This window comes from Lethenteron reissneri, chromosome 65 (assembly GCF_015708825.2).
Source record: "Lethenteron reissneri isolate LAM-NWPU_2019-01 chromosome 65, ASM1570882v1, whole genome shotgun sequence".
NCBI classification, from domain to species: domain Eukaryota; kingdom Metazoa; phylum Chordata; class Hyperoartia; order Petromyzontiformes; family Petromyzontidae; genus Lethenteron; species Lethenteron reissneri.
In genome coordinates this window covers 9,173,321-9,200,840 of record NC_083843.1, presented here as the reverse complement: position 1 = coordinate 9,200,840, position 27,520 = coordinate 9,173,321, and the positions used below count along the sequence as shown (strand labels likewise).

The 27,520-nt window shown below is 48.1% G+C and overlaps 1 protein-coding gene across 1 annotated transcript; it reads right to left on the bottom strand.

Moving 5' to 3' along the window:
- Positions 1-9,610: 9,610 nt before the first annotated feature.
- Positions 9,611-27,102, bottom strand: LOC133359571 (E3 ubiquitin/ISG15 ligase TRIM25-like). The gene is made up of 6 exons (XM_061578016.1): positions 26,469-27,102; positions 25,814-25,909; positions 22,372-22,605; positions 14,796-14,818; positions 14,243-14,346; positions 9,611-10,298 (listed from the first exon to the last, which is right to left on the bottom strand). The coding sequence occupies exons 1-6, from the start codon at positions 27,018-27,020 to the stop codon at positions 9,751-9,753; spliced, it is 1,557 nt and encodes a 518-aa protein (XP_061434000.1). The 5' UTR covers positions 27,021-27,102; the 3' UTR covers positions 9,611-9,750.
- Between the last annotated feature and the right edge of the window lie 418 nt (positions 27,103-27,520).

Sequence of the window (27,520 nt, the reverse complement as noted above, 5' to 3'; positions counted from 1 at the left end):
TTCGCGCAATATCTCGCGCGCACTCAAAATGGCGGCCCTTTCCGCAAAGCGCATCGTCGCCATACCCCGCGTGCGCGCAAAATGGCGGCCCAACGTGCGAACACGTGGCCAGTTTTCTCCATTCGTGCACCCCAGCTTCCCTTAGCTGGGGGTCACAAGACGCATCCCCCGTCACGTTATAACAACCCCACCAACGATAGACGCACAGCCCCAGCTTGCTGCGCACAGCTGTCATATCGTGGAATTTTTAACCAATATTTTACCAACCACATTGGTTACACAACCCAACTCGCCAAGCAACTCGTGGTTGCATGCGATCAACCGAATACGCGACGCCACTTGGCGCCAATTTACGGTCCCATTAGCATTAACCTTTGAGACACCCACAACGGCGTCATCACGCACCCTCAAAGCGCGCTCTCTCTCTCAAAAAGCGCAATTACCCATAATATACACGAAATCTCGTGTGCACAACACCCATACAACCAATTTTTAGGTCCCCCTCTATAATATACACGCAATCTCGTGTGCACAACACCAATACAACCGAATTTTAGGGTCCCCCTCTATAATATACACGCAATCTCGTGTGCACAACAACCATACAACCAATTATTTGGGTCCCCCTCGAATTTGTTACCAATTTCCAACAGGTACGCACAATATAATAACAATCCCAATTCCAATAATCAACCACTGCATCGCACCCCATAACCATACAAAACAGTATAACAGCACATACAATCAGCATATTGCGATCACACGCGTACATTTAAACACAATAGCAAGCAGATCTGCAGGCAACCAACACACCATTAATCCTGTCGTAACTTTGCAGCAACAACACAATTATTCTCTCTCTTGCAACAATCGCATCGCACACAGCACCTCGCAGCACAATACACCAAAAAAAAAAAATATTTTTTTTTTCCAATTAAGCCCATCACACAAGGTAACCCACAAATAATACAGCGCAAGATACCCGACGCTCCCAAGTTAATAATTAACTTCACCATCAAGATAACAACTCCACGCAGCAGCGCACACACACAATTTGACACTCAGCAAATACAGCAGACTCTCCGTCCATTCTCAACACACGCACACACTTATATTGACACCAAAACAACAAGCAGATAGCGCGTTCATCGTTATTACACACACATACACACAATCCGAACCGCGCTCCGCACAATCGAGTCATGAGAGAAAACCAAAATCGCCCCCCCCCGGCCCTCGAAAGATGGGTGAGGTGTGTGTTAAGGCCGGGTGCGTATCGTTATGACTCGCCCGGGGCTGCAGCAAGAAGAGGACGGCAGGGTGGCAACTTGAGACGCCTCGCAGAACTCGTTCGGCGACTTGACGGCTCCGTTGTCACGCACCCGAGCCAGGACGGGAAGCTCCCGCCCCAGCAGCTGCAGCATCGGCGTCTTCTCCTCGCAGCACCCCCTCGAAAAACAGCAGCCCACAGCAGGCTGCTCACCCCGCGGCACCTCCAGATGGCAGCGCAAGGCTGCCTCTCCGCCGCGATGTTGAAGATGGCGGCGTCCTCCCGCCGCGGTGAAGACAAGATGGCAGCTTCCCGCCGTTTCTCCCCTGCCACGCCCAAGATGGCGTCTTCGTGCCACGTGGCAATGGCGCTGGCAGCGCAGGAAAGGCAGAGGCCTGCGGATCACCACCGGGCCTCCCCGACGTCGTCCTCGGCGTGGTGAACTCACACAGTTGCGCCAGCACGATTTTCAAGGTCCCCATCTGCATCGCCATCTGTCTCCATCGTAAGTTGGCGTCCTCCGGCACAGACAGGTCCACCGACGCGGCGACACCTTGCTCACCCGGACCCGTACTCGTTCCAGAACGGATCTCCTCTTCCATCGCAGGCAGGTCCACTGTCTGAGGAAGGTCGTCGTCGTCGGATGATGTAGCAGGAATATTTTTTTTTTTTCTTCTTTCTCTCAGTTGTTTTGAGATGCCGTTTCACTTCTGACTCCAGTGTAATAAAAGGACTCAGACGCTTCTCGCTGACTCCGTGTCCTTTATTTGGGGTTCGCGTTCTCCTTCCCACACGGCACTCCTCCTGAGACTCTCTCCCTGGCAGCCCCACATCTGCCTTCGCTCCCGTAGCCTTCCACGCTCCTGCAGCTCTGCTGCAGGCTCTTGGTGCAGCCCTCTGGCTGCTCCCACAGCAGCTCCATCGCTGCTCCCTGTTCCTCCGTGCGTGGCGATCTCGCCACCTCCCAACGTCAGCCCTTCGTGGCCTCTATGGCTATCTCGCCATTTCCTACCTCAGCCCTTCGTGGCCTCTATGGCTATCTCGCCATTTCCTACCTCAGCCCTTCGTGGCCTCTGTGGCTATCTCGCCATCTCCAACCTCAATCCTCCACTCTCTCTTCCACCCCGCTGGCTGGCGCCGTCATGAGCCCCTCAGCCACCAGGCTGAGGCACGGCGACCACCCAACGTGTTCACCACCCTTCACTCCCCCGACTGACCCAGATAGCTTCCTGTCTCCCCGCTATAACTTCTCCCCCACGTCACCCTGACTCCTCCCTCTCGGATCGTCATATCCGCCCCGCCCATTTACGCCCGCATTACACAAGAATACGGGTAACCCCGTATGGGTTGACAGGTTTGTGTATGTAACAACATTACACATCACACTATACAGCACACTATGCACTGTCTATAACTCAGCTATAGTACATGGTGAGGGTATGTAACAGCATTACACATCACACGATACAGCACACTATACACTGTCTATAACTCAGCTATAGTACATAGTGAGGGTATGTAACAACATTACACATCACACTATACAGCACACTATGCACTGTATGTAACTCAGCTATAGTACATGGTGAGGGTATGTAACAACATTACACACACGTGTACTTTATCTGAGCTGTACACAGTAGATAGGGTGTTGTGTCATGTTATAGACAACCTCATCGCTTAGGTCTGGGTAGTAAATATAAACACACTCACATAGCTACTCAGTGGTACACTGTTATAGACACGTAGAAACTGAAATGCACAAACATATTTACGTGCAAATACACACGCATTTTTAACGATGGATACTCACACTAGATTTTAAGCTTTTGTGACTGCAGGAATCCATTCGCTTTGGTTATTTCGGTAAAGTCACGTAGGTATAAAATAAAAATAAATCACGTTTCGATTGCAACACAAGCAATCATCATCATGTGGGAAAACCAGATCAATAATTCATTTTTCTCCCACTTAAGCAAAAAAAAATATTGTTGTGTTTTTCCCACCTGATGATGATTGCTTGTGTTGCAATCGAAACGTCGTGATTTATTTGTATTTTATACCTACGTGACTGTACCGAAAGAACCGAAGAGGATGGAAACTCACGTTTATTCATGACACTGTATGGCCTTCGAAGGCAGTACTGTATACAAAACAGGAGACGTTCGAGCAACGGCCCCTGTTCACAGCACATCGCGAGCCCGGAGAAGATGTAGAGCGACTACGGATGTGCTGAGATTGTTTTGTTGTTGTTGTTTGTGCGTCACTGCCAAACGCAGCGTCGCCAAAACATTTCGGTGATTTAAAAACGGCTCGCCATGCTACGGCGCTACAGAAGCTGGCGTTATTTATTTATTAATTCGTTGTTGATCCGCTAAACTCTGCCACGTGCACACAGAGAGAAACGCGTGCGTGGGAACCAATTCCAAACCCTTACAGTCACTCAAGCAACGATCATCAGAGTCAAACCAAAACACGCACGCACTCATTCAGAATCGCCCTCCTGCTTTATCTCTCAATTATGTCCTATTAATAGGTCCGTTGCCTGAAACGTTTAATATATGTTACCTTTAAGGGCCATGCAGTGTTATTTGACGGACGCGTGGAGTTATTTTGTGACAGCGAGAGAACGTCCCACGTGAACGGCAGAGCACCGCGCATTCGTGCGTTTGACTGCCCTCTGATGCTCGTGGGTGCGATGCCTTGCCTCTGTTCTTGGCTCTGTATCAATGTGTGTCACGTTGTATATTAACGTAAACCGTGTAAGATGTAGATTTTAACATTTTTATTTGGAGTGATTAGATGGTAACTCCCTCGCCTGGTCTGCAGGAGGTCGTGGTTTCGATTCCGACCCCGATGCCTGCTGCATATTAGGAGTTTGCGTGTGTCTCTTTCTCCCCATGATCGTTTTTTCCCTCCACATTTATAATCAACATCACGCGTTTAGAATACTAAGCTACTGATATACATTTCCACATGATGATAAGCCACTTCATTGAGCTATCATCTGTGATAGCCAGATCGTTCTTGAAAAAGAGCTACATTACTCAGTGTGCCTTACCTGGTAAAATATAACAAAATATAGTCCATAGTAAATCGTTTTATTGAACTTTTTACGCATGTGTCACTTGACACCATGGACACCCTTGCGAATGAGAAGTTAAATCGAGCGACTTTCCAGATAAAATATTTTAACCATTAACATCCTGGGGGCTCACAACATCGGAGATGAACAAGGAAGACAACATTATTTAGCACGAGGTTACAAACCTCACGAGACACTCTGTGGAAATGTGCTCAGGTGGTCAAGGTCACAGACACGAGCTTCGTATCGCACGCAGCGGTCTAGACGCAACGTGAGACACGTTACACGGTCGGCTTGGACCACTTCCAGACGGGAGCCAGGTCCACTCGCTACGCTCTCAGTGGGAGCTGCGCTCGCCACGACTCTCAGTTGCTTCTCACCGATAGCCGCTCGCTGTGGCTGAGAGACGCTGTCACTGGAGCGCACACGGCGGCGACGAACCAAGACACTAATCGACTCACACCTGCGCATAGAGGAACGTTGCATTCACACCGTGGTGTTGGAGTTTACGGGTCGCGATTTTTACAAAACCCAGAGTGGCCAGGCAAACGGTGATGGTTTGTCCTTGGACTGATGTCGTCGGCTATGGTGAGGCTCTGTGGGTTTCTGCACCAAACCTTACCTTGTAAAATATTCTTATCAAAGGTTGAAAAACAAATTACGTCGTCTCTATCATTGCCATTATTTTAGCATGACAGTTTAAAAATGTATTTAAAAAGAATCAACTTAATATTGTAAAATGTTTAACAAATTACTTCCCAACTTCATGTGTAAATGAGTGGGGGATCAGGTGGGAGTGTAGGAGGATGATCGTGTGGGTGGTTGAGCAGGTGTGTGTAGGTGGATATTGGTGTTGCAGTGGTTAGTGCGCTGTGCTATGAACCTGCCGATCCAAGTTCAATTCCCACTCATGGCCACCAACACAAATGACCATTGTCTGAACCGCTCATGGGCCTCCCTTAGGTCGATTCAACCTCAAATGAGTACCTTGGTGTGGAGTATAAATTTCACCACTCGGGAGACAAAGGCGGCAGGGCTTGGTACTGGCCACCCACCCATTCGTGTGCCGTGCCGGCCTTCATAGATGCTCGCGAACAACACTTGTCCAACAGTCTGTGCAGGCTATACGAGGGATCTTTGCCTTTGTGCGGGTAGGTGAGTAAATGGGTTTGCAGGTTTGCAGGAGGGAGGGACATCAGCCGGGAATGAGGTGGGCAGCTGGGAGGGTGGCAGAATGGGCAGGTGTATGGCCGAGCAGGTATGGGCAGGTGGGAGGGAGGGTCTCTGTAGACGGCTGGGGGGGGGGGGGGTAGTAGGTTAGGGAGTGGCAGGTATCGGGTAGGAGAGTGTTGGGTGCAGGTGAGTGGGTGGTGGTAATCATTACCAAGCGTCGTCATTATCATCATCATCCATCAGTCAGGATCCATTCATCATCATAGCTCATGGTGACGAGGAACAAGCAAACTGACTGAGAGTGCAGCTAAGAATACCACGAGATGCGCCATGGAATGTGGCCCAAGGCTCCAGGCAGCACTTACCTGTGAAGGCGTAATCTGTAGATTTACTAACCGTGCCCGGGTTTAATCTCCGATAATATAACATCCATAAAACAAAGCAACAGTAACCATCCCAAAAAAATACATGTTTACACAAGTCAGTCTCAGCTATGAGAGAGTCACATTCACAGCCTGGATGACAATCTTGACTAGATTTTCAGATTTTATTTTTTATTCACCCAGAACACATTGACCCTTGACCCTCAATACAATGTGATTACAATTAACAGGTAATTCAGAACACAATCAGGTCTATGTACATTTACGCGATCTAACCCAATAAACCTTTATCATTGATAATATTGGTCGCGAAAGCCTACGTGTTAAAGTCGATTTGTTTAACCAGGTGAGAGAGAACTCAAGAAATCAGGATGAGTCTCGGTTGCACGGAGTGATGATAATGATGCTGCTGCTGTTGATGATTCTGTTACTGCTGATAATGATTCTATCATTATTGATGCTAGTTCTACTCCTGATGCTGATTAAGATAATGATGGAGCTACTGCTGTTGATGCTGTTGCTCCTGTTACTATTTTTCTGCTGATGATACTTCTGCTGATGCTGATGATCGAGTCGAGTTGAATTTAAATTTAATGAGGTGAGAACTCAGGAGATCAGGATGAGTCTCATTGACAAGAGTGACCTGGGTCACAAAAATGAAAAAAGCAAAACAAGCCAAAATCATGCCAGCAATGAAGCAAGTTAAAATCTCACCCACAGCCCAGATCACAATGCGATTAGCGTTCACGTAATTACACAACTGGTACAATATAATCAATGCGTCTCAAATCATCTACGCGTTGCTAAACAGCCTAAGATTTAAGGTTGGGTTCACACCGGATTGGTGTCTCACGTTAAGGAGGGACGCCGTTGTGGCTAGGATATGTTAACTCCCTCGCCTGGTATGCAGGAGGTCGTGGGTTGGATTACGACCTTGAAAGCTGCTGTATATTTGGAGTTTGCAGTGTCTCTCTCCCTGTAATAACAAATATTGTCTGCGTATTATTAATGCGTGTTGAGACAATATTAGTCGTGTTGTAGTGGAAGGTAGATCTTCACTCTAGATATATATCAGGCGCTTAATTACTTGAACCCACTTCAAAGTCAAAGGACAGTTCCCATTTTTGTCAGCAGAGGGAGGCGTTAATCCATGAATCGAAGGTTGTGGCTGCAGGTCCAAGTCTAAGTCTGAGAGCAGATAATTAAAATACTAATAAAAACAAACTTTTATTTTGACTAATATTGTAGGTGAAAGATCTCCTCCTCCTACTACTAGGTGTGGCTTCTCTCTCTCTGTGCCCTGTAAAATAAACCTAGTTTGTGTGGGTGGAGGAGTCACTCAACCCCTGGTAATAACATAAATATTTTAGCTCAGAGACGCTCGGCACACACCACGAGTAGTCACCCCCCCCTCCCCCCCTAGTGATGCCATCCCATTCCCACCCCGGATTTATCGCCCAACGAGCGAGTGACCGCGAGGGGGACGGCGCGCGTCACCCCGCAGCGTCACGTGACGCGTGTTCCCAGCACGCCCGCGGTGGAGCTCCGCGCTCTCGGCGTTGAGCGCCACGCGGCGCGCGGTGCGAGGGACGATGACGTCAGAGAGAAGCTTGGCTCCCCCCGCTCTCCCCCACCAGTGCGCTAACCACTGCACCTCCGCTCCACCACACACTACGCACATGCCCCTCTATACGCTAAAGACAAAGATACCCCCGTGTGGCCTTAACATACTGTTGGGGAAAGTGCTGTTAGGAGCGAGTAGCAACTATGAAGACTGGCACTGTGGCACACGAGGGAGTGGGTAGGCAGCACCACGCCCAGAAATACACAAAGACAAAGATACACACAGACACAGTAACAAAGACACAAACACAATAACAAAGACAGGCAAAGACAAAGATACGCACAGACACAGTAACAAAGACACAAACACAATAAAGACACACAAAGGCATACACACCAACCCACTTCCCCGAAGACAAGGTTCCCCCGTATAACTTTAAAATACTGTTGAGTTAAGTGCTGTTAGTGAGTTTTAACCTATGAAGGCCAGGCTGGGAGAGACCCGCCTTTGTATCCCCAGGGGTAATGTTTACTCATCGCACCAGGTAGTAATTTGAGGCTGAGTCGACCTAGGGGAGAGCCAAGGCCGATTAATATAATCGCTATCAATGTTGTTTGTAAACCGGTCATGGGCCTCCCCTAGGTTGACTCAGCCTCAAATGAGTACCTGGTGCGGTGTGTAAACATCGCCACTGGGGAGACAAAGGCGGCCAGGCGTGGTGTTGGCCACCCACCTCCTCGTGTGCCGTGCCGGCCTTTATTGATGCTCACTAACAGCACTTACCCATACAGTCTGTTAAGGCTATACGGGGGATATTTGTCTTTGTATCTGTGTGTGTATCTGTGTGTATGTATCTGTTTGTGAGTGTATTTGTGAGTGTATGTATGTGTGTGTATGTATGTACATGTGTCTATCTGTTTGTGTGTCTGTGTGTTTGTATGTGTGTGAGTGTGTGTGTGTTTATTTGTGTGTGTGTCTGTGTAGTCTTAACAGACTGTTGGGAAAAGGGCTGTTAGTAGCAAGTAGCAGAGCCTGCGAAGGCTGGCACTCTCGCACACGAGGGGTGGGTGGCAAGCACCAAAAAAAAATACACACAAAGACACACACACACAAGCACAAAGACACGGACACAATAACAAAGACACACACACACACAGCAGTGGCGGCTCCTGCAAAATCTCTCAGGGGGGACAAATGTCTGGATGATTGATAAGGATAAGGTCTACCCATGCAATGAATAAATTAATAGCTTAAGCATGTAAAGGCAACTTCACTTCTTTAATATTAATGAAAAATAAAGTGACTCTTACAATACATCTTGTTTGTTTATATACTCACTATTAAAACAAACCACTCAAATTTATTTTATTAAAGATTCCACTAGGTAGCGATAAATTATATTGTTGGATGAAACGTGCTTACGTATGATGACGTTAGCACGTATGATGACGTAAGCACGTTAGGGCTTGCCCTCCCGGAGCCATAGAGAATGCATTGGAGCGCCCCCGTTCGAAAAAAAACATCTTTCAATGTAAGTCTATGGGGCCACTCGGGGCGATTCTCAGCCGGAGTGAAATCGCCCCAAAAGAGGCGGTACTCCACAGAACGTGACATGACGCTGATTGGACTATATCCAGAGGCTGAGAGTGACGGCTAGCGTGACTGTGGTTGAATGACATTGGTGGTGCGTCGCCCAATCGCCCTAATGAAGAAACCGCCCCTGACACACAGACAAAGGCATATACACCAACCTACTAACCCAAAGAAAATTATCACCCAAGTAGCCTTACAAAACTGTTGGGGCAAAAGCTGTTTGCTAGTAGCACCTATGAAGTCCGACACTGTGGCACACGAGGGGGTTGGTGACCAGCACCACGCCCGACCCGCCTTTGTCTCCCCAGTGGCAATGTTTGCACATCGCAGCAGGTACTCATTTGAGGCTGAGTCGACCTAGGGGAGAGCCTGGACCGATTCCGATGATCGTCTCTGGTGTTGGTGAACAGGTCATGGGCCTCCCCTTGGTCGACACAGCCTGAAAAATGAGTTCCTGGTACGGTGTGTAAACATCACCCCTGGGGAGACAAGGGCGGCCGGGCGTGGTGTTGGCCACCTACCCCCTCGAGTGTCGTGCCGGCCTTAATAGGTGCTCGCTGACAGCACTTGCCCCGACAGTCTGTTAAGGCTGCACGGGGGATCTGTGTCTTTGTGTGCGTGAGTCTGTGCGTTGTGCCCGTTTCTCTGCGCTGCTCCTCTGCGCTGCTCACACTCCGTGCTCTCAGGACGCACGACTCAGATCCAGAATCCTCACCGAGTTACCAACATCACCCACCCACAGTGCGGGGTAGAGCGGTTTACTGAACGAGTGGTGGATGGAGTGCAGCAGCTCCATTGAGTCGGCGCGGTAAAACGACAGCAGCCCCGCCTCCCAGTGCAGGTGACACCCGACTCTCCGGGGAGGATCCCTCACCGGCACTGAGGTCCAGACACCACCATGAATCACTGAGCAGCTGTTGTTATGTATACGTAAAACCCAGGATGAGTCGTTCTCTCCCAGCCGGCACTCTTTACCACTCCCTTTCCGTGCGATGGTCCCGTACGCGACTCCAACCCGACAGCCCCCCGCCACACCCCCCACGTCCACCTCCCAGTAGTGCTGACCCGACGAGAAGCTCTCGGAGCACAGGGCTTGTGTACAGCCATTAAAGCGGTGTGGGTGATCGGGGCGACCCTGGGAGACAGCGGTGCACGTCACCGTCCTGAGGTCCAAGGAAATCTGGAGGTTGTTGTAGGCCGAGTTTGGGTCCACAGTCGGTGAGCGTCCGTCTGCAGTAACGATAATCACAGTAGCCGTGTAACAACAGAACAACTATAACAATAGCACTCATGCACTAACACGCACGTATACTACAATAGAGCAATTCATAATACAACGTTGTAATGCGTAGCTATCGGTGTGATGACATGTAGCGGGCACTTTGTCAATCCACTGCTGGATGAGGGCCTCCCTACACCGTGCGGGTCGCGGGGGATATTTGATGTACACTCGTGTGTGTGTGTGAGATAGTGTAGTGATGTACACTCGTGTGTGTGTGTGATAGTGTAGTGATGTACACTCGTCTGTGTGATAGTGTAGTGATGTACACTGTGTGTGTGTGATAGTATAGTGATGTACACTGGTGTGTGTGATAATGTAGTGATGTACACTCGTGTGTGTGATAGTGTAGTGATGTACACTCGTGTGTGTGTGTGTGATAGTGTAGCGATGTACACTCGTGTGTGTGTGATAGTGTAGTGATGTGTACTCGTGTGTGTGTGATAGTGTAGTGATGTACACTCGTGTGTGTGAGAGTGTAGTGATGTACACCCGTGTGTGTGTGTGATAGTGAAGCGATGAACACTCGTGTGTGTGTGTGTGATAGTGCAGTGATATACATTCGTGTGTGTGTGATAGTGTAGTGATGTACACTCGTATGTGTGTGTGTGATAGTGTAGTAATGTATACTTGTGTGTGTGTGTGATAGTGTAGTGATGTATACTTGTGTGTGTGTGTGATAGTGTAGTGATGTACAGTCGTGTGTGTGATAGTGTGGTGATGTACACTCGTGTGTGTGTGTGTGTGATAGTGTAATGATGTACACTCGTGTGTGTGTGTGATAGTGTAGTGATGAACACTCGTGTGTGTGATAGTGTAGTGATGAACACTCGTGTGTGTGTGTGTGATAGCGTAGTGATGTACACTCGTGTGTGTGTGTGTGATAGTGTAGTTTCGTCACTATTTAGTGATTTACACGGTCAACCAGGGTGAAGCCCTTGGCTGGCTGGCTGTCTGATAAACCTCTGAATATTCACAAATAATTCTCAAGGTGCCTTTGATTCTAAGAGCTTTACACATTAACACCGAACCCTAAGAATCCTAACTGTGTCTGAATCTGTATCACGCTGCCTCAAGTACTAATAATGAATCCTCAGAATCTCAGCCATAGCGTCTCTGTGTAAAACACTCACAGAGTCAGCATAGCAACAGCATCCTGGGCAATAGTAATGCATCTTTCGATTTAAAGCTTTCGTGACTGCAGGGATTCATCTTCTTGGTTCTTTCGGTAAAGTCACGTAGAATGGAAATAATAAAATAATAAAAATAAAACATAATAAAATTAAATATTTATTTTATTATGTTTAATTTTTATTATTACGTGACTTTGTATCTGTATGAATGTACAGTGATACACATGGTCAGCCACAGTGATAGCCCAGTCTGGCTTTGTGAGCCTCGGGTATTAACCTTGACCCCAATAATTCTTAAGGTGCCTTAGTACGGATATAGTAGCCTCAAGCATCATTAATGAATATTGAGACTGTGCATGACAACGGTGATGTAGTCTGGCTCTAGTCTGATGATGACATCGATCACAGAGAAGACTTATAGTCATAGATTAATCTGCTACAATGTTTACTTTGTCCAACAGCATCCTCACTGGTTAATACAAACATGTAATATCAATGGAGCTCATGTAATAGTGAAATACACTCGTGGTTGTGCTATATAGTATTGTCCAATGAAAATGTAGTGACATAAGAAGGGAGGGGCTGCTGGGGGCTCTGGGACCCGGGGTGGGCCAGGCGCTTAAGCCTCTTGGCGTCAGGTGTTGGGTTCCCAGGCGCATAATCCCCTTGGCGCCGCCAAAGGGGGGGGGCTGTGTGTGCTCTGTGGGATATCTGGGGGCGCACACGGCCCCACCCCTCGTTGGGGACTGGGCATAAAAGGGGAGCTCCCTGGACGATCAGGGCCAGTCGTAGCTCAAGACCCAAGACCCACGACCAGCCATCGGAAGACCCTGGGATGTTGTGAGAGCGAGTGGTGGGACTCTGGAACTCCCGACTCTACGACCTTGTGAGGGCGAGTTCCAGAGCGTAGCCAGAGTAGAGTATCTAGGCTGTGTACCTAGGCTGTGTACCTAGGCTGTAACAGAGTATCAGGACTGTTGGAGTGTTGTATTGTAATAAAGAAGTTACCTCTACAAGTGTCTCAGGAACCCGTTACAATTACATTACATTCGTAATGTTGATCTTTGCACGTGCAGTGCGTTACAAGATTAACCAAGGTTATGCCTTATTCTGGCTCTGTGATCCTCAGTCATTAACTGGGGAACCTAAGAATTCTTAAAGTGCTGTAGTTTGACTATCTGAGCATCAGTCTGTTAATATGAAGCCTAATAATCTCAAATGTGTCTTGGTCTAGATGTATAATCCTTGGGTATTAACAAGCATCCATAAGATTCCTATAATTACCTTGATCTCGTTTTAAAAGCCATAGCCTTCATCATTGAATCATACAATTCCCGCAGGCTGCCTTTGTGCCCACAGTGCTGATGTTTGCCAGATGTACTAGGTACTCATTAAGGCTGAGTCGATCTAGGAGAGGTCCAACATTGGTTCTGAATCCAGCCATGGCCGTGAATCACGTGTAGGTGACCATGTTTGTAGCTCAGTGCACAGACCACCCCATCTTCATTGAACATTCACTCTCGCCCATCCATACACCCATACACCTCCGATTAACATGGTTGGCTACGTACAGTGTGAAAGAAGTTAAAGATACATGCATACATATGTAGTGGTTTAACGCGCGCCAAGGGGGGTAATTGTAAACACGTGTGGGCTGGGAACAGTGGGGTCGTACCAGGACAGGCTGGTGTTGCTGGGGGACAACGGAGGAGACAGAGAAGACCCGTTAGGCAATTATGGATGCAGGGCAGTGATTGGCCGGTTTTTGTTGTCAGGGTCAGGGTGGCGCCACTAAGTCTGGGAATGGGGACAGGGGGCATTAGGGGGGACGCCAACTAATTAATTGGAAATTAATAGGGACGGTATAAATACAGGAGAGTGAGAGTGAGATGGGAAGTTGTGATGGGAGCTGGAGGGAGTTGGTCGGAGCAGAAGAAGAAGAAGCGTAGGGTAGCAGTGGAGTAGAAGAAGAAGTGTAGGGTAGCAGTGGAGTAGAAGAAGGAGCGTAGAGTAGCAGTGGAGTAGAAGAGGAAGCATAGAGTAGCAGTGGAGACGAAGAAGCCGAACGAGAGAGATAGTCAGAGTGAGACGAAGAAGCCGAGAGAGAGCGACAGTCAGAGTGAGACGGAGAAGCAGAGAGGGGAGTCGGGAGAGACGGAGAGAGAGGGAGGAACGGGGCGAGCGAGGCCGGCGGATCGTGGCGAGCGGGCGGAGAACGTGCTGGAGAATGGTGGCGAAATGTGCTGTGTTGGATAAAATAAAGTGACGACAGAAAAGGAAGAAGTTGTCCGCGTAAAGTTCAGCACTACACATACACCATTACAAAGGCAAAGATATCCCCGTATATATTTAACAGACTGTTTGGGCAAATGCTGTTAGCGAGCACCTATGAAGACCAGCATGGCACATAAGGGGGTGGGTGGCCAGTACCACGCCCGACCGCTTTTGTATCTCTCGTGTCTATGTCTACACACTGCACCAGATACTAATTTGTTTGTATGTTTAACCTCTTTTGCACCGCACATAGCCGACCATGTATTTACGGCTGAGTCTACCTAGGGGGGTCCAGGACCTGTTCAGATAATTATCACTGGTGTTGGCCGTGAGCAGAATTCGAACTCCGGTGGCTGGATTTGTAGCGCAGCATGCTAACTGCTAGACGACCCCTTTCCACACACTCCATTTCATTGCGACATACACACAGCCACGATTACATATGCAATAACATACATGCACACGTGGCAAGAGTCCGTGTTACTCACACATGAACGGCAGCAGTTTCATCCGAGCTCCCTGCTGTGCGCTTATTGTGGCAATGTCTTCTATGCTGGGAGATGAGTGTGGAGCTTCCTTCTGAGCGTCTCTCCTATGACACCACAACCAGCAGTGACTCACACAGCATAATGACGCACAGCAATCATCACACAGCATCATCACAGAGCATCATCGCACATATCATCATCACATGCAGCATCACCACACACAGTCAGTGTCCTACACAGCATAATCAAACGCAGCATCATCATCACACACAGCCAGTGTCCTACAAAGCATCATCACACAGCATCATCATCACACATAGCATCATCGCACACAGCATAATCAAAAAGAATAATCACACAGCATCATCACATACACTCCATACAGCATCATAACACAAAACATTATCACACGCAGCATCATCACTCACAGCATCATCACACAGCATTATCTTCACAGACAGCATCATTACAAACAGCATCATCACACACAGCATCATGTCCCACACACAAAGTCACCCAGTGTGTGAATCTGTGTGAGTTCATGAGACCATACCGGTTTGTCTCCTTCAGGTGAACCTGCAGGAGTCAGACACAGGGGGCGCGAGTCAGTTCAACTTGTTGTGTGTATGCCCCTTTTTCCAAAAATTAATATTAAGAATAATTCGGCCAATAAATTTGTTTTGGTTCACATAGTCACTCGGAAGCGCAAACACCCATTTCCCCACCTCCGCGAGCAGCTGCTCAGACACGCTATCAACAAAAGGCCAGAGGGCAGGAGATGAACCATAAATGGTCATAAACCCTCTCCGTATACACACAGAGAGAGGGGGGGGGGGGGGAATCGCAAATGGGGTTAAAACAATACCCACACTTTAAAAGGCCCCCACACAACAGGCATAATTTTTGTTGTAACGGTTAAAAGTTCAAAAATTGGCAACAGGGAAAGCAAACAGATGGGTTTTGAGCCATATTAAGCAAACAAAGTTACCAACTTAGCCACGAAGATTAAGCAAACATTATCTATCCCCATCCTCACTCCAATTGAAAACCAGACTACAGTCTGCACCAGGGGGTCGTGAGTCCTCATTTGTTAATTCAATACTGATATTATTTACCTTTAATAATTTTCTACGCGACCTGACCGAAGCATCAAAGAAAAATTATGGCAGTCAGGGTCGCTCCTAAGCCAAAACAAATTCCCTAGCCCCGGGATATGAGATAAAAATAATAACTCAAGAACAAACAGTCAGAGAACCCACAATACAGGCAGTGGAACGAAGATTAGTGAAACCCTATGAAATACGTGGTAATAACAGGCTAAGTCACAAATCTTGAATAAACACAAACCAAATAATAAGTATGAAATTAGACCAAGGATCTCCTAGAAGAGTTAAAGGCGAAATCAGTATGTCATACCTAACCAATATGTAACATACTCCATAGGAAGGGGGCCTCACAGCCGTCTTCGTCTTCCCCAAACATCGGGACGGCGCAGCGAGCACACCAAAGCAGGGAAATGGCCCTCATAAAAGGTTTTATTGCAAGTTGGGAATCTGTGTCCATCGACGAAGGAACGGGTTGAGAAAGGAAATTCAACAGATGTCTCAATAAGAATAAAGAACACACACACGCATACCCCCCTCCATTGGAAGAATCAGTCATAAAAGAAAACACACACGCATACCCCCCCCCCCCGATAAAAGAGGACACAGGCCTCGCTTTGATTAACTTTTCATGTTCCCCCTAATAACGAAAATCCGAAACTTAGCGACAAAATGGGGGAACATTATTGATCCTCACTCTAATTAAAGACACACGCACAAGCCGGGGTGCAGGATTACAGTGTGCTCTGTGGAGAGGGAGCCCCGACCGCCTTTGTCTTCCCGCAGCACGGATAGCAAGATTTGCACACACAAGCAGATAACATCTCCCCATAAAGAAATCAAACCACGATGGAAATACCGTGAATACGGCTACAACATACCTTGAATCACTTACAATCAAATTACAATAATACTATAAGCAGTAAAGTGAGTCTCATTTTAACTTCCAAACCGAAAACGAACAACTTAAAGCTGTGTGAGACAAAGGATAACGCCCAGAGCGAGGGAAGGGATTATATAACTCGTTTAACGCGTAGGCTTTCGCGACCAATATTATTCATAATCTAAACCCAAAAACGTTGATTATGATTATGTAATTCTCGGTGGGAACGCGAATCGTCAGCCTGGTTTTAGTCTGATGACTCATCTGTGACGCCGTTTCGCGAGGAAGATCCCCCCCCCCCTCCTTCCAGGTTAATTATTACGGACAGCTGCTTCGCTTGAAGAACTTTAGTCCTCCAATAAATCGCACACACACGGACACACACGGATGCAGCTGTGTCCACACACACAAACGAAAAAAATGATATGGTTCCGGCCCTTTGAAACAACTCGAAAAACAGAGTGGATTTTCCAGATAAATACCGAGACACGATCATCTCAAATCACACCATCGAAGACCATCGAAGATCGTCGGAGCTCAGCTCATCACCGGGGCTCAGCTCATCACCGGGGCTCAGCTCATCACCGGGGCTCAGCTCATCACCGGGGCTCAGCTCATCACCGGGGCTCAGCTCATCACCGGGGCTCAGCTCATCACCGGGGCTCAGCTCATCACCGGGGCTCAGCTCATCACCGGGGCTCAGCTCATCACCGGGGCTCAGCTCATCACCGGGGCTCAGCTCATCACCGGGGCTCAGCTCATCACCGGGGCTCAGCTCATCACCGGGGCTCAGCTCATCACCGGGGCTCAGCTCATCACCGGGGCTCAGCTCATCACCGGGGCTCAGCTCATCACCGGGGCTCAGCTCATCACCGGGCTCAGCTCATCACCGGGGCTCAGCTCATCACCGGGGCTCAGCTCATCACCGGGGCTCAGCTCATCACCGGGGCTCAGCTCATCACCGGGGCTCAGCTCATCACCGGGGCTCAGCTCATCACCGGGGCTCAGCTCATCACCGGGGCTCAGCTCATCACCGGGGCTCAGCTCATCACCTCGAACGGAGGAGCTCTCTCATCACCCAGAATGGCGATGCTCGCTGAGTAGCGATGTCCAATGACAAGCCGAGGTCTGCACCACCTGAGAAGAATCGCTACACCGAGCCGCCGAGGTGCGAGTGAAACTAACGGAGATTCCAGTTATCATTCTCGAGCCAACGAGGACACCCAACGTAAACCCAGCAACGAATGAGAGCATCGTTCATCGCCAGAGCGACAACAAGCAATCAACCTGTAGAAAAGGGCAGAAATCGCCAAGCATCGACCAAGCGAGCAAAGCAGAGAGAACGGAGCAGTGGAAAGAGCCTGATCGGCCGCCCATGAGGAAGAGGAGAGCGCCATCGAATGCACCGTGTGTTTAATACACACACACATCGACCAGCACCGCTGAGAACCGACTCGTCATCCAGCAGTGGAGAGAAAGAGTGCCCGAGCACAAGTGCCAGCCTGCCAGCGCACAAGTGAACGAGCCGCCGCGCCGTCAGAGCTACAGAGTACGAGTGCCAGCGCCGAAGCGCCGCCAAGCCCCACCGGGCACCACCCAGCGAGCAAGCCTCTCCACGAACAGAAGCGGGCCGACGCCGCTCATCTCCCAGCGGAGAAAGTAGCGGCTGCAACCCCGCACGTGCGAGAGGAAAACTCCGAGCCGTTCGTATCACCTCCCCCACTCACAAACCCAAGGAAGCACATACACGCACACATCTACATCCCCAGGGCTCATGCAAGAATTTATCTAAGAGACAATCCACCTCTCCCACACAATATGACCGACCCTAGATAATCATCAGAAGACTAATTATAAAGTTTGAACACCAGCTGGCCGTGAGGAATCGTGGCCATCGAGTGATTAAGAATCCGTCGGTTATAGGAGTATTAGGCGGTTTTTTTTGTCGTCTCTTATCGCATAAACGACCAATAGATTCGTCGATGCAAACTGAAACTCTTGAAATCCTCATTACGAATCTACACGTTTACAGAGAGAGAATATCGTGTCAAACCTGTTCCTTTGTCATAGAGTCTTGCTTAAGAATTAATTAAAGCAGTGCCAGAATACGCTCTCCCACAAACACGCGCACTCACCCACCCTTGTCTCAAACATTTCGTTAACAAAAACATTGACGTATGCTTCGCCTTTGGGGTATAATAAGTGCTTTAATTGCCCTTGATATGAATATCGTTGCATGCCTGTTTTAAAACTCTGCCTGTCGCCGGATGTGCTCGGTACGCAGTGGAATTAATGAGATGTGCGGTTGCCAAAGTTAAACAATGCACGCCTTGATGGTTAAGAGTGTTACTCACTGAGAGAAATCTCCCCGATGGTACCGTGGATAACTCCGAACATGAGAGTCGCATTTTAGAGTGTCATATTTTGTTTAGAATAAAAATAGCTTAACACAAGTGGTTGGGTGTTTCTTTCCAAGTCCATGCAAAACTCTAATTTATAAGAACTGTATCCTGCGTTGAGATATGAATTTGGAGACCTAACATAACATCAACACACTAAGATAATCAATAAATGTTTAATCAAAGATAATCGTTTTATCCTGATTGATACAACTCTGGATAACGAAGCTAAGCCTAATTATCATAACTGCACACATTAACATAATCGCAAGCATTCGCAGAAATTAATACGATTATCTCCGTGATTATCATAATTTATGCTTACAATGACACACATTAGCATAATTTCCGCGATTTACGCATTTTTCCAATTTTTATTAATTTTTATTATTTTCATCAAAATTTCATAATCCGACAAATACAACAAACTCCAGCCACATTAACCACACGGTGATTGATAGAGACAATGAGCTGGGCTGCGCTCAGCCATTAGCGTATCCCAGTGTTGTTGGTAGTAATCAAGACAAAGATGTGGACTCATTTGGACTCGATGGTTCTCATCAGCAAGGTGTGGCCTCTCAAACCGTTGCCACGGGCAATAGGCGTACGTGGCACTCCACATCGAGTGGCAGTGGTTGCAAACCAACATTAGAAATAATTATCCACCCAGAGCATTGCGTTACCTTTGTCAATAGTTTATAAATTTTGGGACGATTTTTGGGCCCAAAAACGGCAGAGAGGCCCATCTTTAAAACGATTTTTGGGCCAAAAAGTCGGTAATGTACATGAAACACATTCCTGCGGAGGGAGCTGGTAGGAACGTTGGGTTGCTCGGTCAATGGCCAGGGTAAAAGGCGGCGTGGTGTATTCCGCAAATATGCCCGACTGTGAGGGCGGGCACAAGCCGGCGTGAGTAGGTTAAACGTTGAGTTTTATAAGGGCACCACGGGGTGACCAGCCCCTCTCCACCCAGCCCCTCCCCACCCTCCCCACCCTCCCCTCCCCACCCATTTCTGCACAGGGCACTGTACACACGTGTGCTGTAAGGCTTGTGCCCGCCCTCACAGTCAGCCATATTTGCGGAATACACCACGCCGCCGTTGACCCTGGCCATTGACTGAGCAACACAACGTTCCTACTAGCTCCCTCCGCAGGAATGTGTATATGTGTAATGCGGGCGTAAACGACCTCCCGGAAGTGATGTCATGGGGGGAGGAGTTACGTCACGTGGGGGAGAGGGTTCAGGGCTATAAGGGGAGAAACCGGAAGCAGTAGGGGAGTGAACGGGGACTGGGAAAGTGTGAGGCCACGCAGGGCAGAGTGTGAGAGAGAGAGTGGCGAGATCGCCACACACACGGACCACGAGGATCGGCACCGTCGGCCAACGGTGACCGACCCCCGGGGCCGCAGGAGCAGCGAGGAGGCTGCAGAGAGCAGCGGGTCTGCAAGGGAGGAGTTGGGCAGCGGGAGTCTGCACGTCGAGACAGCAGCGGGGCTGCTAAGAGGGGCTACGTGAGCGACAGCAGCCTGGGGCTGCAGAGTGAAGAGTATATAGGGGGGTGCCGTGAGGGAAAAGAGATCGAACCCAAATAAAGGACACAGGACAGAGAGAAGCGTCCGAGTCTTTTATTACATATGGGTGGAGCAGTGGTGCTATGACACAGCGACCTGAATTCAATTCCTGGTGAACGCTAACATCAGTGGTGAGTGATATCTGAACTGGTCCTGGGCTACTGTCTTCACCAACCTGCACTAACCATCGTGGTGAAGTATGGCAAAACACAACTGCCACGGATGGCGAGGCCTTCTTCCAGCAGTAATTCGATGGAGTGTAAGTGAGAAAAGAATTTTATATAGATTTATACTGGACAAGAGTAATGAAAATGCCATTTCATTCTTATTGCACAACAAAGTATCACTTTTACTGAAAGTACATGGCAGCTATGTTACTTAGTGTATAGCTTTGCATCACTGACTGTGAATATAGACAGTAGAGTCTGTTCCAACTGTGAGGAACAATTTGAATCATTATTAATAATACCTCGTAAACAAAAGTGCGTTCAAATGCATATGGAGTTATACTTACGTGGCGCCTGAGTAGATCCCACAGAATAATTGCTGGTTATAATAATTACTTTTCAATACCATTCTGCGTTATATGTTTGACAACTGCAATTATATTCGTCAATGATTTTTAATTTTTAATTAAAATAGCCAAAATGAAATCTGCAGTTGCTAGTATTGTTCTTTCTTCCACATGTTTTAAATGTATAACTATTTAACGTAAGTAAAATTATTTCTAATGGTTTTCTCATTACATAATATCTTCACATAAAAGCTATTCATATACAACACCAACTTAAAGGAATGTTTCAGTTAGGTTAAGGCAGCCAGGAAAATTATGTCTGTGTCGCAATGTTCTATCTTCTGCTTAATCTGCTCTGACAAAGGGCCTTTGTCTGTATCTTAAGATTATATGCTTTTAATTTATGAAGTAATATTTGTTGATGATGGTGTTATTTATTCGCTAGATTAGTGGATTTTTTATTTCTTCTGGCAGAAATCCATTAAAACTGAAAATAAGCTTTACAAATTTGTTGTTGATGTTTGTATTTCAACCACAACTTAATTATAGAGATTCAATTAATAAAAGATTATTGAAATGTACTTTATATAAAACACTATTATACTCATAGGAACCTCCTGGTTACACCAGCCCACAAGGGATTATTGTGTCCGTCCGTCCGTTGTGAAGGGAGGGGCTGGGTGGGGAGGGAGGGGCTGAGTGGAGAGGGGAGGGCCTGGGTGGGGAGGGAGGGGTTGGGTGGGGAGGGGATGGGAGGGTGGCGCTGGGTGGGGAGGGGAGGGGAGGGTGGGGAGGGGCTGGGTGGGGAGGGTGGGGTGGGGAGGGTGGGGAAGGGCTGGGTGGGGAGGGTGGGGAGGGGGGGTGGGGAGGGGCTGGGTGGGGATGGTGGGGCTGGGTGGGGAGGGGCTGGGTGGGGAGGGTGGGGAGGGGATGGGTGAGGAGGGTGGGGAAGGGCTGGGTGGGGAGGGGAGGGTGGGGAGGGGCTGGGTGGGGAGGGAGGGGCTGAGTGGAGAGGGGTGGGCCTGGGTGGGGAGGGGCTGGTCACCCCGTGGTGCCCTTATAAAACTCAACGTTTAACCTACTCATGCCGGCTTGTGCCCGCCCTCACAGTCGGGCATATTTGCGGAATACACCACGCCGCCTTTTACCCTGGCCATTGACTGAGCAAGCCAACGTTCCTACCAGCTCCCTCAGCAGGAATGTGTTATTGAAAATGCAAGTTGCGTTATCGTGTTCTTTGTGATACCTTGCATGTGCCGCCTTTCTAAATGTACAGGCAGTTTTCGACGTAAAACGCGAACTTAATCACGGAACAATGTTTTCTCGGTAGAGTGATCCTTGGCGAGATGTAATGAGTCAGCCTCGTGCTGGCAGTGAGTGTTTGTGCATGCATGCGCCCGTGATCGTATGTGCGTGCATGTAGAAGTTAGTGTGGGGGGAGTGGTAGTGCAATGGTAAGCGCACTGCGTTACCAACCCGGCGACACGAGTTCGATTCCTGCTCACGACCAACACCAATGACGATTATCTAAATGGGTCCTGGACCTCCCCAAGGTCGACTCAGCCTTAAAGAGTACCTGGTTTTGTGCGTAAACATCGCCACTGCGGAGGCAGCAGTGGTCAATGGTGGCCAGGTGGGGTGATGCCTACTCACTTTACCTGCAGGAACGTGAGCAAGTCCCTCTCTTCCTGCAGAGTTCGTAGGCGCGTGGCTGCTGCCTGCAGCTCGCTGATTTCGTGCTCGTAATGAGCGATGTTCTCCTCGATCTGAGATAGCAGCTCGCGCCCTTTCACGTCCACGCGATCCAGAGCCGCCCTCTCGTCCTCATTCAGCATCGCCCTCATGCGGGTGAACTCGCATGAGATGCTAGCCTTGGTCTGGACCATGCAATCCTGCAAGGGTGTACGATGGATACTATCATTTCATATTCAATGCTATAAATACCAAAGTAACATTGTTTTCTGGCTACTCCAAACCTAGTTTGCCTTGCCTCCACATTATGTCTCTGCACTCACATATCAGTGAACAGGTCGATAACTCCTCTTCTTGGTTCTTTTGGTAAAGTCACGTAGAAGGGAAATAATAAAATAATAAAAATAAAACATAATAAAATAATTCTCACGACGTTTCGGCTACAACGCAAGCAGCCATCCTCAGGTGAAGAATGAAACACCACCAAGCTTGGAGCGTATATTTAAGCTGGGTTGGAGGGGGAAGGAGAGCGCCTTGAAAGAACCAAGAAGATGAATCCCTGCAGTCACGAAAACTTTAAATCGAAATTTAGGTCGATAACTGTTTAAGAATCTAGGACGTTCACATTTATAATATGGTTAATAAGATAAAAAGCAAAATTGTATTCCTCTGCGGAAATAAACACATCATAAAGTGAAACATGAAATTGTAAATCGAAACAATTTTCTATACGGTCCCATTATATTACCTAAGATGCATTCCTAAAACAAATGTACCCACCCAAAACATACTAAAAAATATCTTTCAATACAACTGAGATATTTTATGCACAAATATGGAGAAAATTAATGACTAATAACTTACTAAAATGATCTGTAATTAAACTACCTCACGTTATTGGAATGTCCATTCCTCTAAACATATGCTGGGCTCTCTCCCCTCCCCCCATCGTTTCAAATCACTCCTAGCTCTGATATTTGATGGAGACCTGCTTTTTTGGTTGGATTACTAATATTCTCCACAACATGGAGATGTTGTGTGAATTATTATCACCAGCTGACTTGATGCCCTCTTTTACAGCAGCATTTGCATGACATTGGATACTTTGGATACTCGTAACAAATTGGTGGTGGTGGGGTTTGTGTGTTCCAATGACCCTCATAGCTATGTCGCCTGGAGTCTTGTACTCCTGGTAGGATCTTCCTTGGTTAACAGGTTTGGGCAGAAGTTCCAGACAAATAATGGTCCAAAAAAAATCCCTTTATGAATGGTTAAAAAATACTAAAATCAGACAACCTCACTCAGACAAGATATACCAGGACACTCCCATGGAGCCAGGCCTGGGGGTGGTGTTCGCCGAGAAGCGCCTGGTGGCCAGGTGACCACATAATCCGGTTGAGCACTGCCCGAAAATGGCTATGTGGTGCCATCCTCTGGGCCCACCATCTGCAGGACGATGGCCGGGTGCGATGCCAGTATTGCAGGTAGTGGGATGGCCTCAGACGGACTGAACCTTGGAAATGGGTACTAGCTATTAGGACGTGGAATGTCACTTCACTGGGGGGTGGGGGGTGAAGGAGTCGGCACTGGTGGAGGAGGTGGAAAGGTACCGACTAAATATAGTCGTTCTCACCTCCACACACAGCATTGGCAATGGACGCTAACTTCTCGATCGGGGGTGGTCTCTCCTATTCTGGAGAAACTCCTGGTGAGTGGCCCCGGGTGAGTGTGGGGATATTCGAAATCCCAGCTGGGTGCTGTTCAGTTGGAGTTTGTCCCTGTGGATGAGAGGGTCACCTCAATGAGACATCAGCTCTCAGAAAGGACAACTCTGACTGTTGTCTGTGCATATGTACCAACAGCAGTTCAGAGTTTTCGGCCCTCTTGTAGATGGTGGGAGCAGTGCTCGATCGTGCCGCCTACCGACTCCATTGTCTTACTGGGCGATGTTAATGCTCACGTGGGAAAATATGGAGATACCTGGAGAGGCATGATTAGGGGGAATGTCCTCCCTGATCTGAGCCCAAACTGTGAGATTTAACTGGAAATGTCAATAACAAACACCATTTTTGAACACGAGGATGCTAATATGTGTACTTGGTACCAGCGCACCATAGGTCGAAAGACAATGATTGACTTTATAGTTGCCCTTTGTGAAGAAGTTAAAGTAACTCGGGGTTTATATCCCAAGTGATGGTAAGTGGGAGCAGGAGATTGTATGGTGGATCGGTGCGGCATCCGCAGTGTTGCAGGCACTGTACCGTTCCATTGTAGTGAAATGGAAGATGAGTTCTCGAACAAAGCTCTTGCTTTACAGGTCAATCTACGTTCTCACCTTCACCTATTCTCATGAGCTTTGGGTGATGACCGAAAGGATGAGATCGCGGGTACAAGGAACCAAAATGAGATTTCTCCGCGGGGTTGCCGGGCTCACTCTCCTTGATCGGGTGAGGAGCTTGGTAATCTGGGAAAGCCTCCAGATCGAGAGGAGCCAATTGAGGTGGTTTGGGCACCTGGTAAGGATGCCCCTCGGTAGACTCCTCCTGGAACTCTCCTGGGAACGTTCCACTGGGCGATGACCCCGGGGCCGACCCAGGACACGCTGGCGGGACTATGTCACTCGGCTGGCCTGGGAACGCCTGGGAATTCCCCAGAAAGTGCTAGAGTCTGTCACTAGGGAAAGGGATGTCTGTACCGCCCTACTCAACATTCTGCCACCGCGACCCTCACCAGGACAAGTGGATTGAGAAACGAATGAATTAACAAACTCATGCATGCGACAACGCAAACAGGCTCATATCAATATATTGGAAGACATATCAAAAGTAGATTCAATTACGTAATTATCTGAATCATTAAAATGTATTACATCATAAGAGCTAATTACTGATACATCTTGATTCGTGCATATTCAATTTAAAACGTTTAATATAATAATTGGCTCTACGTTGTGCTGCTTTAGAGGTAGCTGCGTGTCATGAGAGCAAAAGTGTTTTTTGGCATTCCATTGCAGTCTCTTTATAGCAGCATCTCTTTTGTTTAATCTAGCATTCAACAGCCAATTTACGTCGGATTTTATCGTCATCTTCATTCGTGTAATATCTGGTTTATAATTCAATACAATTGTTGCTCCATACTGCTTTATATTATCTGACCCATTGCAAAACATTCGAGTTATCTTGCGACGTGCTTTGAAGTCTCACGAGAGATACACTTGTTTTGTGTAAAATGTTGCATTAAAAAAAATCAATCACCCATAACTATAATAATGCCATATCCTGCACAGTTATTACGCACTGACTCAAGCCTACCAGAGTTCACTTGAATCTACGGAGTTATCCTCAAGGGGAGAGTCACAGCCTCCACTCAGGGTGGAGGTCACAGGGCCACAGAGGCCACGCGTGGTACCTGCACGTCCTTGTGAGTGGCCTTCATCTGTCCCACGGACGCCTCCGCCTTTTTCCTGTCCTCCTCCACTGCTCGCATCTCCTCAGCGACTTTACCCTGCAAGAGACGAAGTCATCAGAGGAGATAGTTCTGAATTGCCCACCAGAAGCGTGGTGAGGAAGTCAGCCTGGACTGACTGAAAAAGTCTAATAGGCAAGGGACCTGTGGACAGAGAATCAACCCACGGTGATGTTTGTTGTATGATATGTTTCTATTATACACAGGTGACATTTTTTTATCAGCTCATGTAGAGGTATCAGAATCAGTATATGTATTCATACTGGAGGAATCCGATGTGCTATAAAGCTATTTTCACAAATGTCCAGTAGGGGTGGGTAAGAACGTTACAACAACAAACTATACAAAAACCAGAGTGTAGTGCAAAGTACAAGAAAGGTAAACAAATCACCCAATAACATACACATACAACTAAGCCATTCCCATCTTACCAGGCAAAGCCCACCCAGGTATCAATTCATTTTTGAGAAGCGACCTGGCCACAAATGATAACTCATCAAAGTGATTTATCATGTGGAAATGTATAGCTGCCAAATAATCTCAATGCATGTTTTTTTCTGCACCTCAGTGGTTCTCTTTGTTGGCATGCGGGCCTCACCTCCAGCGTGTCGACATCATGCCCTCTATGTTCTCCAGTGAAAGCGCAGACTGTGCACACGAGGCTCATGTCTTGCTTGCAATAGAATATGAGCTCCTGTTTGTGCCTCTTGCACTTGCGTTCTTCAGGGTTCACATCTGGTGAAACCAGGACGTGATCCTTCAACTTCGCTCTCTCCAGGTGAGGCGCGAGGTGTTCCCTGCAGAAGGACATCTCACACTTGAGGCAGGTCTTCACTGCAAGCGTCTTGCCTTCTGGGCAGTGGTCACAGAAAACAACCACACCACCGGCAGCAGCAGCCATGGTCTCAGTCACTCGCAGCTGCTCTATGAGGTTGGCGATCGTCACGTTCCTGGTCAGCTGGGGTCGTCGAGGGAAGGTCTTGCGGCACTGCGGGCAGCAGTAGGAGTCTGCCTTCTTCCAGGCGTCCTCCAGACACTGGAGGCAGAATGAGTGGCCGCAGCTCAGCGTCGAGGGGCAGTCAAACGTGTCCAGGCAGATGGAGCAGGTCAACTCACGGTCCACGTTCTCAGCGGGAGCTGCGCTCGCCATGACCCGAGGATGCACCCAGAATAGTTCTTCACTGTGGCTCAGAGAATATAATTGACGAGTTGTTCTGTGCGCAGCTCACACAGCGGAGACGAACAAGGAAATGAACTGACTTCACCTGCAGTTAAGTTATAAATACCTCGAGACACGCCCTGGAATGTTCCATACGGCGGCTGGGCTCACCTGTGTAGACGTGGCGTTACAGTCACGCACTGTGTAATAGTTAAAATCGTTTTTTGTGTTTAGTTTGTCCTTCCCCTGCACTTCCGATTAGCACGGTTGGCTACGTACGGTGTGGAGGAAGTTAAACATACATACATAGCTTTGACCGGTCTCAATTGATATATTTGTACAAACAAAACCCAGCAGCAGCAACCCGGGACACAGCGATAATGGTTTGTCCCACAGGCTGATTGACCGACTAGGTCAGGCTGTGTGCATTGCACACAGTGGAACCGCACCTTGTACAAACATTCTGATGTAAAGGTGAACTTGTTTTTTTC